The sequence below is a fragment of the Podarcis tiliguerta genome (genome assembly GCF_965153285.1).
Source record: "Podarcis tiliguerta genome assembly, chromosome: 10".
Taxonomy (NCBI): domain Eukaryota; kingdom Metazoa; phylum Chordata; class Lepidosauria; order Squamata; family Lacertidae; genus Podarcis; species Podarcis tiliguerta.
The window spans coordinates 61,891,190-61,907,849 of record NC_139543.1 but is presented as its reverse complement, the minus strand read 5'-3'; the positions used below and the strand labels follow the sequence as shown (position 1 = coordinate 61,907,849).

The 16,660-nt window shown below is 43.7% G+C and overlaps 1 protein-coding gene and 1 long non-coding RNA gene across 20 annotated transcripts in view; one reads left to right on the top strand and one right to left on the bottom strand.

Annotated features, from left to right (window-relative positions):
• Window positions 1–16,660, bottom strand: part of SOX5 (SRY-box transcription factor 5) — a 1,214,093-nt gene that overhangs the window by 448,807 nt on the left and 748,626 nt on the right. For 18 of the 19 annotated variants that reach the window (XM_083402002.1, XM_083402006.1, XM_083401995.1 and 15 more), the window contains one exon: window positions 11,543–12,308. In XM_083402002.1, the coding sequence (XP_083258128.1) occupies window positions 12,002–12,308 (307 nt within the window). In that variant the 3' untranslated portion in view covers window positions 11,543–12,001. Of the gene's footprint in view, window positions 1–11,542; window positions 12,309–16,660 lie in introns of those variants that run through there. The other variant, XR_014502612.1, reaches the window with a different exon arrangement.
• Window positions 417–4,711, top strand: LOC310659274. Its single transcript, XR_014502706.1, has 2 exons — window positions 417–3,474; window positions 3,657–4,711. It is a non-coding gene; the product is annotated as an uncharacterized lncRNA (long non-coding RNA).

Below are 16,660 nucleotides of genomic sequence, written 5' to 3'. Positions count from 1 at the left end.
GCTCCAGCGGGAAGGTAAATGGCGTTTCTGTGCGCTGCTCTGGCTCACCAGAAGTGGCTTAGTCATGCTGGCCACATGACCCGGAAGCCGTACGCCGGCTCCCTCGGCCAATAAAGCGAGATGAGCGCTGCAACCCCAGTGTCGGCCACGACTGGACCTAATGGTCAGGGGTGCCTTTACCTTTACCTTTACCTAGGTATCTAAAGCCATCTGCACATGTTGCCATGCAACCCATCGATGCAGAATGTAGAAATGAGCAAACCAGTGATATTTTAGGGAGCAGGCTAGCAGGTGGGGCCCATTACTTACATCATAGGAGCCTACATAACACAAAACACTGTTGCTGTATGTAGGTTTTATTTTATTTGTTTCTTATCTTATATTTTAGAAATGTACACCCAGTTTTTCCCCTTTAATTTTTTTTTGGGGCCCCCCAAGAGAGTGGGGCCCTAAGCTATATCTTGTTTAGCTTATATCTAAATCCGGCACTGAATGGGCTTCTCTTCCCCAAAGTTTAGAGGTGTGTTGCTCTTGGCATAAAGGAATGTCACGCTTTAATGGCATTAAGAATTTGGAAACAGAAACACAGTCTAGGTAAAGAACACATTTGCTGTTTTTTATTGGTGCCCTGCAGGGCAAATAATACTGAAAAAAGGGCAATGAAAAAAAGAAAGAAGAAGAGCCATCCCCTCACCCCCACCCCACCCCTCAAACCAGGATCCTGGCAAACCCACATCATCTTCTTTTTTGTAAAGAGTACATAAACTCCTCTTTTTTTTTAATCGTGGCGTGAATGTTAACATAAAACCAAAACATGAAAATATACAACTTATATTACACTATGTGTTATGAACAAAATATAAATCTATAACTCTATGTTATATTTACATAATTATTTTCTTTTATTATTATTATTATTAAATTTCAAGTGAGATGGTAGGTTGCACACATACTTTGTTTTAAGCTCCAAGCGTTTGATTGTCTCTTTTTTTTCCTTTTGTTTTTTTTCCTCCTGTGTCCTCCCCACCCACCCCCGGCCCTCACTTCCCCAGATATAGGAGAGGAATAAGCACTTTAGAACAAAACAGAGCTATAAAAATGTGCACCACCCTGATCCATAAGCAGAGATAGGGCTGTGTGTTGATACAACTGCGTCCCACTTGCACTGCCTAACAGGTGGGTGGTGCTTTCAGTGATGATTAAGGGTTGCAGAAGAGGGAAAGGATGCCATATTAGGTCCAGGGTCCCCCATTCCTGTCTCCTGCACATAGCCCAAGAGTTGATGAGTATTGTGGGTTGACAGTGCTGATCACCTAGTTGGTGGAGGGAGAGAGAGGGGGACGGTTCCTCGAGTGTAGCAACTGGCAGGAGCTCCACTCTTGGCTCCTTGGACCAGGCGGGTGATTATTTCTAACACCACATGCCATACATTTTGCAAGATGAGGAGGAGGAGGAGGAGATATATTCACGATGTATCTTTTGAGTCAGCTGCCTGGATCAGGCTGTATGAGCCTTGCACACAACATGCAATGAAATGTATAAAAGTAACGGTGCCTGATGTGGCCCCTGTGCCAGAAACCTATTATATTATAGAAGGGAGGATTGCTGGCACAGAGCAGGGTGGAGGCAGAAACTGAGCCGTAAGCAAAACAAACATGCTTTGTTAGTGAAAATAAAGCCAAGAGGAAAATCAGCACACATGGAAATGAAGCTGAATGTGTGTGCATGCACACACACACACACACACACACACACACACCAGTCTCTCAATGGTTATGCGTGGTGTTAGGGCTGGAACATAGCCCGAGACCTGTGGTGCGAGTCTTCACTGCAGTGGGCAGGAGTGTGGCTGTATATTTTCCCTTTCAAAGAAGTCCCTTGAAATGACCCCACAGCTCTGAACATAGCAGCCGCTAAAGAACTCCAGCCATCTTTGTAAAGGGAAGGCAGGGAGCACTCCTCCTAGCTTTGCTTAGTGCGAACACACAGAAATGACTAAAGTCTGGTTCCCATGCTACACCTGTCCCAGGCACGAAAGTCCTGAACACCCCCAGGTATACCGACTGTAGTGTGAAACAAATGGCTGGTGGGAAACCTCCAGACTCCAGGCGTCTTGGTGGGGCTGGGCAAGGCAGGAGAATGCAGAACTATCAAGGAAATTGCTTCCATCCATATCTGGGATTTGCCTCATCCACCAGTTCACATTTCTCCTTAAGGGTGAGTCAGGGTTGTAGATAGTGGCTCACTTCCAGCTAAAATTAAATGTGATCAAGTTCCATTGAACTTAGGGAGATCTAACGTTTCCCTTCTCTCTTGCATTGCAGCGGTCCTCCAGAAAACTACATTTCCCAAGGGACACTGGGGCCTTTCAACGAGGGTTCCCACAAAGGGATAGAAAGGATCAAGTCTTCCATCTCTCTGTGGCGGGAGTCCCACAGTGACTACCCTGCTCAGGTAAGTCTTGTTTGAATAGAATTTGATGGGTTTTGAAGGTATATGAGCCAGGATTTCTTCTGCAGCTTAGATTTTACTCTGAGCTGCATGATGGTACAGGGCTCTGGTAATGTTCACCACTTCTTTGAGATGAGGGTTTAAAACCTCAAAAGTTGTTATCCACACCAAGTTCTCAAGCCTGGAGAATTTGACTGAATGGGAGAAGTTAATTGCAATGAACTGAAGTAGGACTTTAGCATGCATCCCTTTAGTTGGAAATAGGACTCAACAATAACTGTGCTATTTGGCACTGAGTTTTGAATATTTTACTGGATCGTTACCAGAAAATTAATCAGCAAAGTGGAGTAGGGCGACTATCACTGAGTTTGCATGGTGGCTTTTCTGTGGTTCCCTCTGTTTGTGAGATGATGAGCGTGATCTCGGGGAAGTATTGTGAGTGAATGTGGCGGACGTTCGCAATATGACCATGCTTTAAAGCTGAAATGAACTTGCGGTTTAGGGGTGGAGAATTCAAAAGCACGTGTTTTTTGTGCTCCAAATGACTTTGTTCCAATCTATCTTCACCACCACCACCCCAAAAGAAAGAAAGAAATAGCAGTGCGTGAAACACTTGAATATGGAAAGACTAATTGAAGGACAATCATTATTAACTAGATTTAAAATTTTAAAGCTCAGTCAATCCAATGTTAAGTCTTTAAAAATCCTAATTGGTTTCAATAGGGTATTATTAAGCACACATTTAATGATTCCCCACTCAATAAATTTCACTGAAAAATGATTAATTCTGGTTGGGTCACCCCCATAGTTCAAAAAGCAGGTTGGGGTTGGGTGGGATTTGAATTTCAGAAAGTGAGATTTGAGTTGCAAAATATTGCACGATTATCATCTTTTAGGGGGGAAAAAGTTGATTTTTTAAATAAAAAAAAACAATAACATTCAAACCAGTTTCCAAAATTTGCCCAGTGAGAAACTCAGGTTCTGAGCATGTGGTAAATCATGCAATGTACTGCACAGTCATCAGTGGCGTAGCGTGGGTTGTCAGCACCCGGGGCAAGGCAAGTAATTTGCGCCCCCTAACCCCTAACCCACCAGGCGCCAGGTAGGGGCAGAGAGCTGCGAGTGCGAGCGCGCCCCCCCAGATGTTGCGCCCGGTGCGGCCGGCCCCCCCTGCACCCCCCACGCTACGCCACTGAAAGTCATAGAGGCAGGGGTAGTGTCAAAACACATTCGCACAAACCATATCTCACCACCTAAAAATGGCCATGTGAATCAATCTGCAGATGACTCTGCAGGTCATTGTTGCTTTCTTCGTTGACCTACAACATGGGCTCCATCAAGCCACATTTTGCCGTGCTAAAAAAAGATGCTTGCAATCCAGAGAAAGCTAGTTGAAATCTCTGGGTGTCTAGAGTCTACAGGGATGGAATATTCCTTAGCTGTTTTTGTTGAGTTTAGTATTTAATTTGGAGACACTTTTGTTGTTATTGATATTACGGTATCGTTGGAACTTACCAATTATGCGAGGATTGCTTAATTTTATTGCATACTTACTGAGAAGTTTTCATTTGCTGTTTATGACTACTTAAAACTTTGATATAGTTTTGTAACTAGTAAGAATGAATCAAGGTATTCTTGAGTGTTGAAAGTTGCCTTGAGCGTGGTTAAATTATGGAGAAACAGCATGCAAATAAATGATGATGAACTCAATGGAACTAAAATGCAGCTCTCATTCTCTGGATAGAGGACAAAATTGTGTGGCTCACAATGTGAATAGGGATAGATGAGAGAGGGAGATCACAGAAGAGTTGGAAGGGACCCGAGGGTAATCTAGTCCAACCCCCTGAAATGAAGGAATCTCAGCTAAAGAATCTATGACAGATGGCTACCCAACCTCTGCCTGAAAACCTCCAAGGATCAGAGAGAGACAGAAGGCAAGAAAACAAAATTTAGCAGTGGGCCCTTCTGTACTTTAAGCTAGCATGATAACCACCCTGTTCCTTATGAGCAAAGCATACATTTGAATCCAGGCTTAGTGAATTGACTCAAGCAGAAAGCGGAAACTAAACATTTCACCCTTATTAAAGCATGTCTTTAAATAGATGCTATTGTGTGGTTGCCATTAATTCTAGGGGATAAGTTTTTGCTAAGAGAAGCTTATGTTTGTACTGAGTATAATTATTTTCAACTTTAGAAGAAACGCGATGTCAGATACTTCTTCAGGAACAATGAGCGTTCATCTCGTTTGGATTATGTTACACACACAAAAAAAAGGACTTTGAAAATGTGTTGTAAGGAGGTTAAAGACAATTTCTTTTGTTAAAAAAAAATTAACTGAAGGAAGTCTACTGCCAAAACCCAATCTCTGAAACATTGTCACCGAAGAAAGACTTGCACCCCCCCATCCATTCATTAATAAGAGGATTTGGTTACTCAACTAATTAAATACTGTAATAATAGTTACGAGTCCCATTTGGGATTAATACAGTAGGAAAGTTAAATAAATATGTTAAATGCTCTTGGCAATCCTATTTTGCCAATATAAAGCATGAACAATTTATGGGGAGGCATAGCAAGAACGTGAAACTATTCCCATTTCACTGGAAACTGGTGGTATTGAATATTTTCTTTCCCACCTTTGCCAGTGATAGTATTATTTTTGCCAAAAATGATTTAAAAATAAAACAAAATAGCATGGATCATATGACATCAGGAAGTAGAAGCGGTGGCCCCGATCCAGCTAAAGTTAGTAGGGACTAATCCTAAACACACTTACCTTGGATGTATGTGTCATGGGTGCTTCTTCTGAGTAGAGATGTGCAGGGTTGCAATGCATGCCCCATTAAAAGCAGTGGGAGATCAGTACAGTGCAATCTTACACATGCCTGCTCAGTGAAGCCTCGGATGTTTACTCAGAAGGAAGTCCTACTATGTTCAGTAGGGATTCCTTCCAAGTAAAGTGTGCATAAAATTGCCGTCACAAGTAACTCTAGCTAAATCGGGGCTGCTGGAATGAAGATACAAAAGTTCAGTGCAAACAACACAATCATTTACAAGATTCTCAACTGGACAAGAAGAGGTAGGCTAGGCAATAATTTGGGGGGAGGCAGGAGAGGGGAATGTTGTGAGGTTCAGAATCATGTTCAGTGATCGGACACATCCTAATCAAAGTTAAGCTATTTTTTTACTTATGTTAACTCCTCCACTGAAGCCAACCTGAATCTCAATACTCAGCATGTTGATCTCAGAGCCAGACTATTGGGCTCAAACCAAGGCTTTTTGGTTTTTCCCAGCCGAAACTCAGATGTGTTCCGGCACCTCTCCATTGCCATTCTAAGAGAATGAGGGAGGTGTTTATGGTGAATTCTGGCACCTCTTTTTCCTAGGAAAATAGCACTGACTCAAACCATTCCACACTCGGATAAAATATCCATACCTGACCAAGTCTACTGCTTTGGATTCAACCTTCACGTTTCTAGATGTGGGATGTCCTCTAAGTGACCCTAGGGTGTTGTTGTTCAGTAGCGCCCGGGATACGTTCTGTAAATAAGGTCATGCTGAACAAGGGCTTGACATCAGTTTAGCTTCTTATGGCTGTCACATCAGGGACATATCCAAACCTTGAATAGGTCCCATGGCATACAGTGAAGAAGATAAATGCAGAAAGACTCCCCTCTCCCAATCAACAAAAGAAATAAAGCTCTGTCCCCTTAACTCAGTAGGAATGGAGAGCAGGTATTTCCCCCCCAGTTATTCACAGATGAGGTCCTTGTACCTGCAGTAATTTTGAAGTATTTTGGTTCCAGTACAGTAAGCACTTGCAAGCACAGACCCACTGGACTCAACCTAGGACAGTCAACTGAATAATTGAATACTGTTTCTGGGGCGATCAGACATACATTATGGAGTATCACTTATTTCTGAAGTTTCCCTCAACACAGTTGGGACCACCATGAATCTGTGTGGATTTGCACGTGCTTCTATCACAGGCTCATCCCAGATTATATATTCTCATAACTAGTGTGTTGATGACTTGCTCCAACCTGGGTTGGAACTAACCTGGAGCTAAAACAAAGTATTGATGTTGACCAAAGTCACATAATTAACCCAGACTGTCGTCATAAAATGGTGGAAATCAAGCATCCAACACATGTGAGGTTGAACCCACAGGAGTCAGAAATATTTGTTCACAAAGACAGGGAACAATCTGGTTTAGTTGTTTTGTGTTTTTTTTTTTCCTTTTAGAAAAAGAGAGCAAAATGTTCAGTTTTCACATTGTACATTTGTCATAATATTTATATTTATATTTATATATATATATAAAAGTTTGCTTTAGTTTTTAACCAGAGTGCTTTGAATGGCTCTAGAGTGTCATTAAATAATCCAAACTGAGTGAAGTTAATTAAGATTGAACTCAACACTCCCATAATTCACCCCGTCTTAAGAAATGTCCATACCTGATGGGACAGTGGGCTCAAAATTTTCTAAAAGATCCCACACGCACACACACACCAAAAAAAGGGGGGATGGGTGAGCAATAGCGAAATTGCAGCTTTTTAACCCAAAAGGAGGAAAGGACACTTTTTTATATATATAAAAAAACACCTTAACAGCTGTCGTTCGTGGTAATTGCCAAATTAAAAAAACACACCAACGTAATGTAAAAAAAGAGAGGAAAATAAATTATGCATAATTTACTATCTGGGAACAGCTGACCATTATTATTCTTAACGTCATTATAAGTACCATTACAACACTAGCATGAAGAGGCAGTTCAACTGAAGAAAGAAAACAAACCCTCACGCAAAATCAAATGCAACCATTAACCAATACAAAACAAGACATCTCCAACATAGAGAATATGATGTACTACTCTGAATACCAACCCAGACAAATATTGAGAGGAAGAAAGAGAGAGAGAGAGAGAGAGGATTGTTGAGGGAGAGGTGGATAACGTGAAAGAGCATTGTGGGTGGAAATTGCATCCAAACACCCATTTAACTATTGCCAGAACTATTCAATCACAATGGGATACTGTTTGCTTTGCCAGAGGGAGGTCTATTTTTGAAGTAGCATTCTGTCATACGAACAATGAGGGCATGAATCTTCAAAGAGTTAATAAGAATGAATAGGGATTGATGATCAATTCTTAATTTATTTATTTTTTACCCTTTTGAGTCTTCTCCCACCTACTTCCTTCAAGATCCTCCTCAATAACCTCAGCATTGCCAATAAAATATTCCCCGTTGTTCCCAGTGGCTGGAATTTTGTGAATGCCACTATCTTGTACATTTCTGGGCAAGTATGGCAGTCACACTATCCGATAATGCCCAAGATGGCAGTAATGATTTCCAATGCAAATACTGCCATCTTGAAAAACTATGTGGTGTGCTTGAACATATTTGATGGGACCACCCCTTCCCAAGAAAGCTACAGTGTTGGATAAGGCTTGCCACCATTTTTGACATACCCAGGCAAACACATGATAGCCTCAGAATATGATCCGATATTTTTTAGACTTCAATAACCATGAAACTTCCATTTTGCTCTGGCACCATCCACCCCACTGATCTGTACACAATGCTTGTGTTTTTTGGAGAAGTCAATTCACACATTGAAATGACAGTCAGCAAAATCAACAGATGTATCAACTCTATGCATGTTTACTCAGAAATAGGTCAACGGGACATACAGCCTAATACGTGTGGCAGCCTCAATCTGGTCCTGCTGTCATGCAGCCTTTCACTATCAAAAGTATTATTTAGCTACCCCTCTAAGCTTTCGAGATTCCGCCAGATGTTGTCCTGAGTTTCTGTAAAATCTTTGCACTAGTGAGGACTAGAGATCTGCTCTTTTAAAAATGAATGGCTGCTGACTTCAGTTTGTATTCTGCACTGTACCAGTTTGTATGTAATGATAAGCCGTTGTTTGTTTTAAGCATGGATGGATCAGCCCTGCAGACGACCAGAGCAACTGTAATTTGTTGTGCCTAATGTTGGTTTTTTAGGGGATGCAGGTGGTGCTGTGGGTTAAACCACAGAGCCTAGGACTTGCCGATCAGAAGGTCGGCGGTTCGAATCCCCGCGATGGGGTGAGCTCCCATTGCTTGGTCCCTGCTCCTGCCAACCTAGCAGTTCGAAAGCACGTCAAAGTGCAAGTAGATAAATAGGCACCGCTCCGGCGGGAAGGTAAACGGCGTTTCCGTGCGCTGCTCTGGTTTGCCAGAAACGGCTTAGTCATGCTGGCCCCATGACCCGGAAACTGTACGCCGGCTCCCTCAGCCAATAAAGCAAGATGAGCGCCGCAGCCCCAGAGATGGTCACGACTGGACCTAATGGTCAGGGGTCCCTTTACCTTTAATGTTGGTTTCATTTTCAAAATGTTCATCTTGCACCTTTGTAGCTGAGCGAGCATCGAGGGCAGGGTGCTGAAACAAACTGGGATTAAGCCAGGATAGTGGGTTCAGACCTAATGAGAAACCACAAGTCAAAATTTGCAAGCCCATTTCAAACCATGGTTCCATATACTGGTTTGTTTGCCACAACAAAAACATAGTTGGCTAGGATGGACTTGGATGTACAAACAAACCACCGCTAAGTTACGCAAACCATGGCTTAGCATTGCATGCAAACAGTATATGTGCAGGTCTATCTCTGTAGCTCTCTGCTGTAGTAAAAGACTTAGAATGGAATTAATAGTAGCACACAGAATGGCAGAATAAACCTTTCCCATTTGGGTCACCGATGAGCCTGAGGCATCTGTATTAGCAAGCAAGACATTGTGAGAACTGCTGGAATGTGGAGCCACTTGCTTATCATCAAACCTAGTATGCTATCTGGCAGCCTGAACTATAAACTGCTTATGGTAAAGTTCTTCCATTTAGCGAGCATAGTTCCATTGATTTCAGCTAGGTCAAAAGCCTCGTTTTCCCTTGTCCAATCATCATGACTTCCTCATCATGGCAGGAAGCCAAAGACTGAATGGGCCCAAGGTACCACCACAAAAACAGGACTCTGTCTCATTCTCTCTAACCTGGGAAAATGCCAGATGGAACTGGGGTGATATATACCAAGCGCTCTCTGGCATTGAAATGAATAGGGCAGTTGCTAGGCCCTGGAAGCCTAGAGTGTGTCGCCAGAGCCCTCAATCGGGATTGTTCCAACTGTTGGAATCTCCCTGCAGCACCAAAGCAATGTCCCAGTGACACTACGGCTATGTTGCAGCACCATGACTGGAACAGCTATTGATACAAAAAGGCCCACTGCAGACATTAGTGCCCATGGTAGTGTTGTAGTGCACTTTCCACCACAAGGGATGGGACTATGTGGAATGACCAACTGTGAGGAATGCCTTGCCCAATCTGAGTCCAACTCTGGATGCAAGGGGGATGGGAAGATGGGTCACACATATTCGGTCAATCATTCATATATCATGGGAATTATTTTCATAGCTCACTCAAGATTTCATCCCCAAGCAAGATTTCATCTCAGCCTCCACCTCATGGTTGATGCGGATCTGGAGCTGAAAGTCTCTGAACACATGACATTGGACACCCTCACCCTTTCCTCCCCAATACTTGACTTAGCAAGTTAATGCGTCACATTCTTCAGTGCCACACTTCATATGCAAACAATGGAAATCTATTACATGTAGCACCAGCATGAAGTGTAAATTCAGGATGTCATACCGACTCAGTCATTTGGGAAATCACCCATTAATTTACTTCTGCTCCACCCCAACAATTCTCTGAAGGTTATTCTTATTAGTACCATAAACACCCACATCCACCTAAACACACAAGTCCATGATTCATAAAATATTTTTTTTCTCTAAATCTCTTGTTTCTCTCTCTCTCTTTTTTTCACCTGAGAACAGCACCTACAGTTTCCTTTAACTTGTGTGTGTTTTTTTTAATAGAAAATTAATTAAAGAAAGAAAAATCTAACCTCACCAGCTGCTGGTAATCAGGTTCTTCAACGGATTGTCTAAGACACAACACTGTCCTAACTTTAGACCGAAGACGAGATGAAAGAAATAAAGAAAAGACGACCAACTGGGAAAGAAAACATGAAATGGAAGTTGTTCAGCATGTGAGTACAAATTTGGCACTTGCTCAGAGACTACGTCTGGTGTGCAATTGGTGGAAGGAGGCCCTGCCTAGAAAGGAAGGGGGTGATTGGCTGGGGTGGCGGCAGCAGAAATAAAGAGTATGCCCACTGCAGCCCATGTGGCAACAGGCTCTCACGCACATCCATCAAGGTCAAGCAGATATTGGATTGGGACGAGGGCACATGCGTCTCCCAGGTGATCAGGCTAACTGGTGACTGGCATGACCCATTTAAGGATGTGTGTAGATTAATAAGGAAGGTGTCAAACCAAGATATAACAAGTGCTTGCATTTTTAAGGGACTGGGTTAATGTATTTTGGTGGAAGGGAAGGACGTAAGTCAGTGGGAGAGCACTGCTGTTTTAAAGGATTTTAGTATTGTATTTTTATATGGGTGTAACCTGTCCTGGGACCTGGTGGTGAAAGGCAGGTAAAACATCCAATAAATAATGATGATGATATGTTGATGAAAGGTCCCATACTGGGCATCTCTTGAGCTCAATTCATGGTCTACAAATCTCTCAAACCACCCAAAGGTTTATTGCAGCCTGCACAGAAAACATTCTGCACTGGAGCAAACTGTCAGGGCACTAAGCAAACTCCTACAGGTCCAATGACCTCTTCCTCACCTGCAAGCAGCAATTGTTGTGAATCAGGATGTGCAATGCCACATGGGCTAAAAAAACACAGGTCCGTTCCAGCCAGATGCATAAATGCCTTAATAACCCTGACTCTGGAGAGGAAGGGCGAAAAAGAAAAAGGTGGGAAAGTTGGAGGGGGAAGTATAAAGAATTGTTTTTAAAAATCATCTATTCTGCCCCCCCGCCCCATCCTGGTCAGGTGTGTCACCTCCTCCCCAACCTCCCCCCACCCCACCCCAAATCTTTTTTTTTTCTTTCCTTTAACCTGTAGCACAAAAACAACAGAACACATTCACAAGCCACTTGTTGGCACTGTGTACCTGAGTGAGAATTTTCTAGAACATTGTAGAACAAACAGCCATAAAGTTTATTTTGAAAAAAATAATAATAATAAAAGGTTGAACGGGTAAGACTTCAGTGCTCGGGTATAGCAGCTGAATTACTGGCATTATATTACCCATAGCTTATTTCCGTCCGTTTTATATATATATTTATATATATATATTTGTTGTCTTCGTGAGTTGTCTTCCTTGTCACGGTTCCTTCCTCTGAGCCTTTTTGTCTCTTTAAACTTTTTGTTTCGCTTTCCTTTTAAAAAGTTTATTTCTCCCCCCCCCCCAATGCGGGCTGATGCCTATTCATCAGCTGATGTCCCCCCAACTAGTTAAGACTAAGAGTTTTTAAGTAACAGTCAGTGTGTGAGGATTTAAGTCTGTGTGCTTGGCCACTGGGCTAAGGAACCAGTCGGGGCTTCCCACCGAAGTCCTCCGAGGTCAACGCCAAGAATCGGGACCCCCTCCTATCAGTTGGCTTGCCCCGCGATGTGGTTTTCGCTGTCGCTGCCGTAGTCCACGTCGGGGTCATCGTCCTCTTCGTCGTACTCGTCGTATATTTCGCCGTTGATGTCGTCAGTCTGCATCTCCTCCTTGACGTGGGAGGTGTCCTCGCTTTTGATGCCGTAAGTGCTCTGGATAACGGGCATCCCGGGCTCTGGACTGCTAGAAACGCTCGAGTGCTCCGAGGGCAGGTGCGGGGAGGGCATTCCTGCCATGGCAATGGCCCCTGGGTAGACTACGCCGGCCGTCGCAATGGGAATCTGTGCTTGCTGTCTGTTGGCAATGAAGGAGGGGGGAAACAATAGGGGGAGGCGTTAGACACAAGGGGGAGGAGGCATCCTCATAAGCCATTCTTTTAGAAATAAAGGAAGCTACCTTATACAGTCATACCTCATGTTACGTTTGCTTCATGTTACCATATTTTTTGCTCTATAAGACTCACTTTTTCCCTCCTAAAAAGTAAGGGGAAATGTGTGTGCGTCTTATGGAGCGAATGCAGGTTGCGCAGCTATCCCAGAAGCCAGAACAACAAGAGGGATTGCTGCTTTCACTGTGCAGCGATCCCTCTTGCTGTTCTGGCTTCTGAGATTCAGAACATTTTTTTTCTTGTTTTCCTCCTCCAAAAACTAGGTGCGTCTTGTGGTCTGGTGCATCTTATAGAGCGAAAAATACAGTACGTTTTTTCATGTTGCGTCCAGCGGCGACCCGGAAGTACCGGAAAGGGTTACGTCCAGGTTTTGCCGCTCGCGCATGCGCAGAAGTGCTAAATCATGCTTTGCGCATGCGCAGGAGCGCCGAATCGCACCACGCACCTGCACAGAGGCGGCACTTCAGGTTGCGGGCTTTTCATGTTGCGAACGGGCCTCCGGAACGGATCCCATTAGCAACCAGAGGTACCACTGTACTTAGTTAATTAGTCCTTCTGGCTCAGTATTATCTATCCTGATTGTCAGTGGCTGTGCGGCAAAACATAGTCAACTGTTGTCCTATACAGAATAGGACCATTGGTCCATTCAGCTGAGTATTGTCTACACTGTCCAGAAACAACCCTCCAGGGTTTTAGGCACAGGACATTACCAAGCCTACCTGGAGATGCTAGCGTTTGAACCTTGGACCTTCTGCATGCAAAACCGATGCTCTCCCACCAAGCTATTACCCTTCTCTCTCCCTCTCTCTCTTGCAGGCCCCCTTAAAGCCATGTTTCCAGGGATATGAAAATATGTTCAGCATCTCCCCACTATTTAGTATCATTTTAGACTTCAAGAAAGTCACACTGGAAGAAAATAAAACATTGCACTTTCAAGTTATTAGACCTCAGTATGGTGACAACTCTGATTTAACAACGCAGCAGTGAAACTGCACAAATGCAGCAGTTAAGGTAAGGAACATTAACTATTTAGTACTGTTGTTGAATGCATACTTCCAAGAAGTTTTGAGTAGAATGAAAGCGTCCATGTGTAAGGCATTAGGGGTAGGACAACCCCACACAGGGTGCAATTACAGACCCCAGATGCCATATCTTAATAATTGTACCCATGTATTATAAATCTTAATGCATTTTTTCCCCACATTACATTATATTGGAGCCATTGCTTCATATGTTTGATATGCCTTAGATGTAAAATATAACTCATTATTTCTCTGTTTCACTCTGACTTCACTGGCATTTCCTTCAGTTCTAATGGGCATGCTATTTCCCCATGTGGGCCCAGTACAGAAGATTCCCTATAGGGCATAAGAGCTCTTGTTTTCCCACTTCCTTCCTTAGGACCAACATTAATTTCTCTAGTATAATTAATGCATAAGTGTAAACGGCAGCAATGGGGAAGTCTGAGCAGCCTCAGGAAAGGGGTGGTGGTGGAGGAGAAGTTTAACCCTCTCTTCATCCCTGCCGTGGTGCTGACAAAAACACCTCTGAACCTGCTGCTTGCATTTCAATAGTAATAATAATAATAACAATAATAATATATTTATACCCCACCCATCTGTCTGGGTCTCCCCAGCCACTCTGGGTGGCTTCCACCGAATATTAAAAACAATATAACATCAGACATTAAAAACTTCCCTAAACAGGGCTGCCTTCAGCTGTTTTTTAAAAGTAAAATAGTTGTTTATTGCCTTGACATCTGTTGGGAGGGCGTTCCACAGGGCAGGTGCCACTACCGAGAAGGCCTTCTGCCTGGTTCCCTGTAACCTCACGTCTCGCAGTGAGGGAACCACCAGAAGGCCCTCAGCGCTGCACCTCAGGGTCCGGGCTGGATGATGGGGGTGGAGACGCTCCTTCAGGTATACAGGACCGAGGCCGTTTCAAGGGATGTACCCATTGATGCATGGTGTGTTGGCATCAGGAAACAGATTTGCATCCCTGAATTGTGAGGGATGGGGATGGATTGCGCTGGAAGGCCCCTTGAGAAACAGCGTTGGTGCAAGACTTTCCCGTGTGATCGACAGATCACACTTATTTCTGGTTCTGCAACCTTTGCCAGAAAAGGTCAAATCCCAGGGGGAGGACCCACACACTCAGTGGTAGAGCACACACTTCCATGGGGGCAGGGAGGAAGGCACCCAGATTCATTATGCAGGACCTCCAGCTAGATAAGAGCTCAGGCTGCGAATAACTTCATCGCAAGACGTTGCAGACCTGCTGCCAGGGATGGGGAACCTGCAGGAGTTAGAGTCCAACAGCATCTATAGAGCCACAGTATGGATGGGCAAAGTTGTTGGTTTCACTTTCTCTCATTTTCCCAGCCTTCAGTTCCTCACATTGCCACATGCATTTGTGACTTTTCTGCTTTTACTTTAAAACAGTCCCCTTTGAAATCCATCAGCATTTTAGACCAAATTTCTCCCCAAGCACACTTTTTTTTTGTATGCAGCTTATCCCAATATACATCCTTGTTTATCACTTTCACAAATATAGTATCATCATCATCAATGATGGGTTGCCCCAGCAACTCTGGCCAGCTTCTAACAATTTATAAAACCACCAACATTAAAAACTTCCCTATAAGAATTTTCATCCATACACTACTCTAGTATATGCATTTTTGTACATGTTACTTGCCTGGAAAATTGCTTTGAAAGATTTGGAGATATGCAAATTTTAAAGGAAGTGTTTTGGTTTGCATATCTTTTTTGGGGGGGGGGGAGTGCAAATGCGAACTTAATAAAAGTTCTTCTCCCATCCCTAGGCCAGAAGTTCCCCAGGCCCTGGCATAGACAATATAAAGGTAGACAAATCCACTTGTCTAACTCAGTTTAAAAAGACAGCTTCATAAAATCAGACCTTAAGGCAGTTCTTAAAAACAAAACCCTATTTAAAAGTCCTCCTCACTACTGGCTGGGCTCTGAGCATCCAAGAGAGGCATACTAGGCCATCTTCTTGTAACTTTTCTGCGAAATCATAAAGCTACCATGCCAAGCATCTGCTTAAAACCTTCCTTTTCAGATACCGAAAGCTTGGAAATACATGCAAATGTCATAAAAGAGCTGGGTTATTTTAGGCCTGCTAAATTCCTTCCTCAAATCTTGGAATGCTGGCTGTGTTTATCTCCCTAAGAAGCTCTGGGGGATCCTTGCAAACCTACAGATTTAGCACTGATGCTCCTTTTGTTGCCTTGCAGCATGGGCTAATTCAATTGCGATAATATTGTGCAGAACATGCTCTGCATTGTAATGTCATCAAAGGTGTGTCCGTCTGCAACGGAAAGCCTTGCCACGGGAGACAGGAGGGGAATCTCTGGAGGAGAGCAGGCTTAACTGAGAGTGAAACCTTGCCCTGGCCATTTATGCCAAGCATACAATAAGCCTCAGAACAGTCCTGGAAGGCCATGGGGCAGGGTTGGCAGAGTTCTCCGATCCTTGCCGCATTTCTAAATCTCTCACTTCTTTCCTTCAAGGAGAAGGTGGCTGTTCAAGCGTTATAGTAACATACAGAGGCCTATCTGGGGCAGAGCATACAGGAGTGGGGAACCTATTTCAGCCCGAGGGCCACAGGCCAGCAGCAGACAGGGTGATGACCATACCAACCTTGTGAGATAGGAGAAGAGGGAGCCATGCTAAGGGGAGATAAGACCTGTTGTTTTAATTTCTAACAGCAGCTACTGCGTTTGCCCTTGTTTTTGCTGAGGTGGTAAACCTGAGTCCGGGTTGAACCACTTCATAGACTGCAATGCTCCTCAGTGCAATTAAATTGTACTAATTCCTGCATATAGAGTGCTAGAATCCCTAAGAGAATATTAGATTTCTGTGAGGAGACTGATTTTGTAGAGATGAACATTCAGTCATGAGAACCTCAACCTACTGGTTAAAACAGCTTCACCTTCCAGGTCATTTTGGACGACAACTCCAATCAGCCTCAACCAGAAGCGATGAAGAGAAGAGGAGGAGTTTGGATTTGATACCCCGCTTTATCATTACCCGAAGGAGTCTCAAAGTGGCCAACAATCTCCTTTCCCTTCCTCCCCCACAACAAACACTCTGTGAGGTGAGTAAGGGTGAGAGACTTCAAAGAAGTGTGACTGGCCCAAGGTCACCCAGCAGCTGCATGTGGAGGAGCGGGGAAGCGAACCCAGTTTACCAGATTACGAGACTACTGCTCTTAACCACTACACCACACTGGCTCC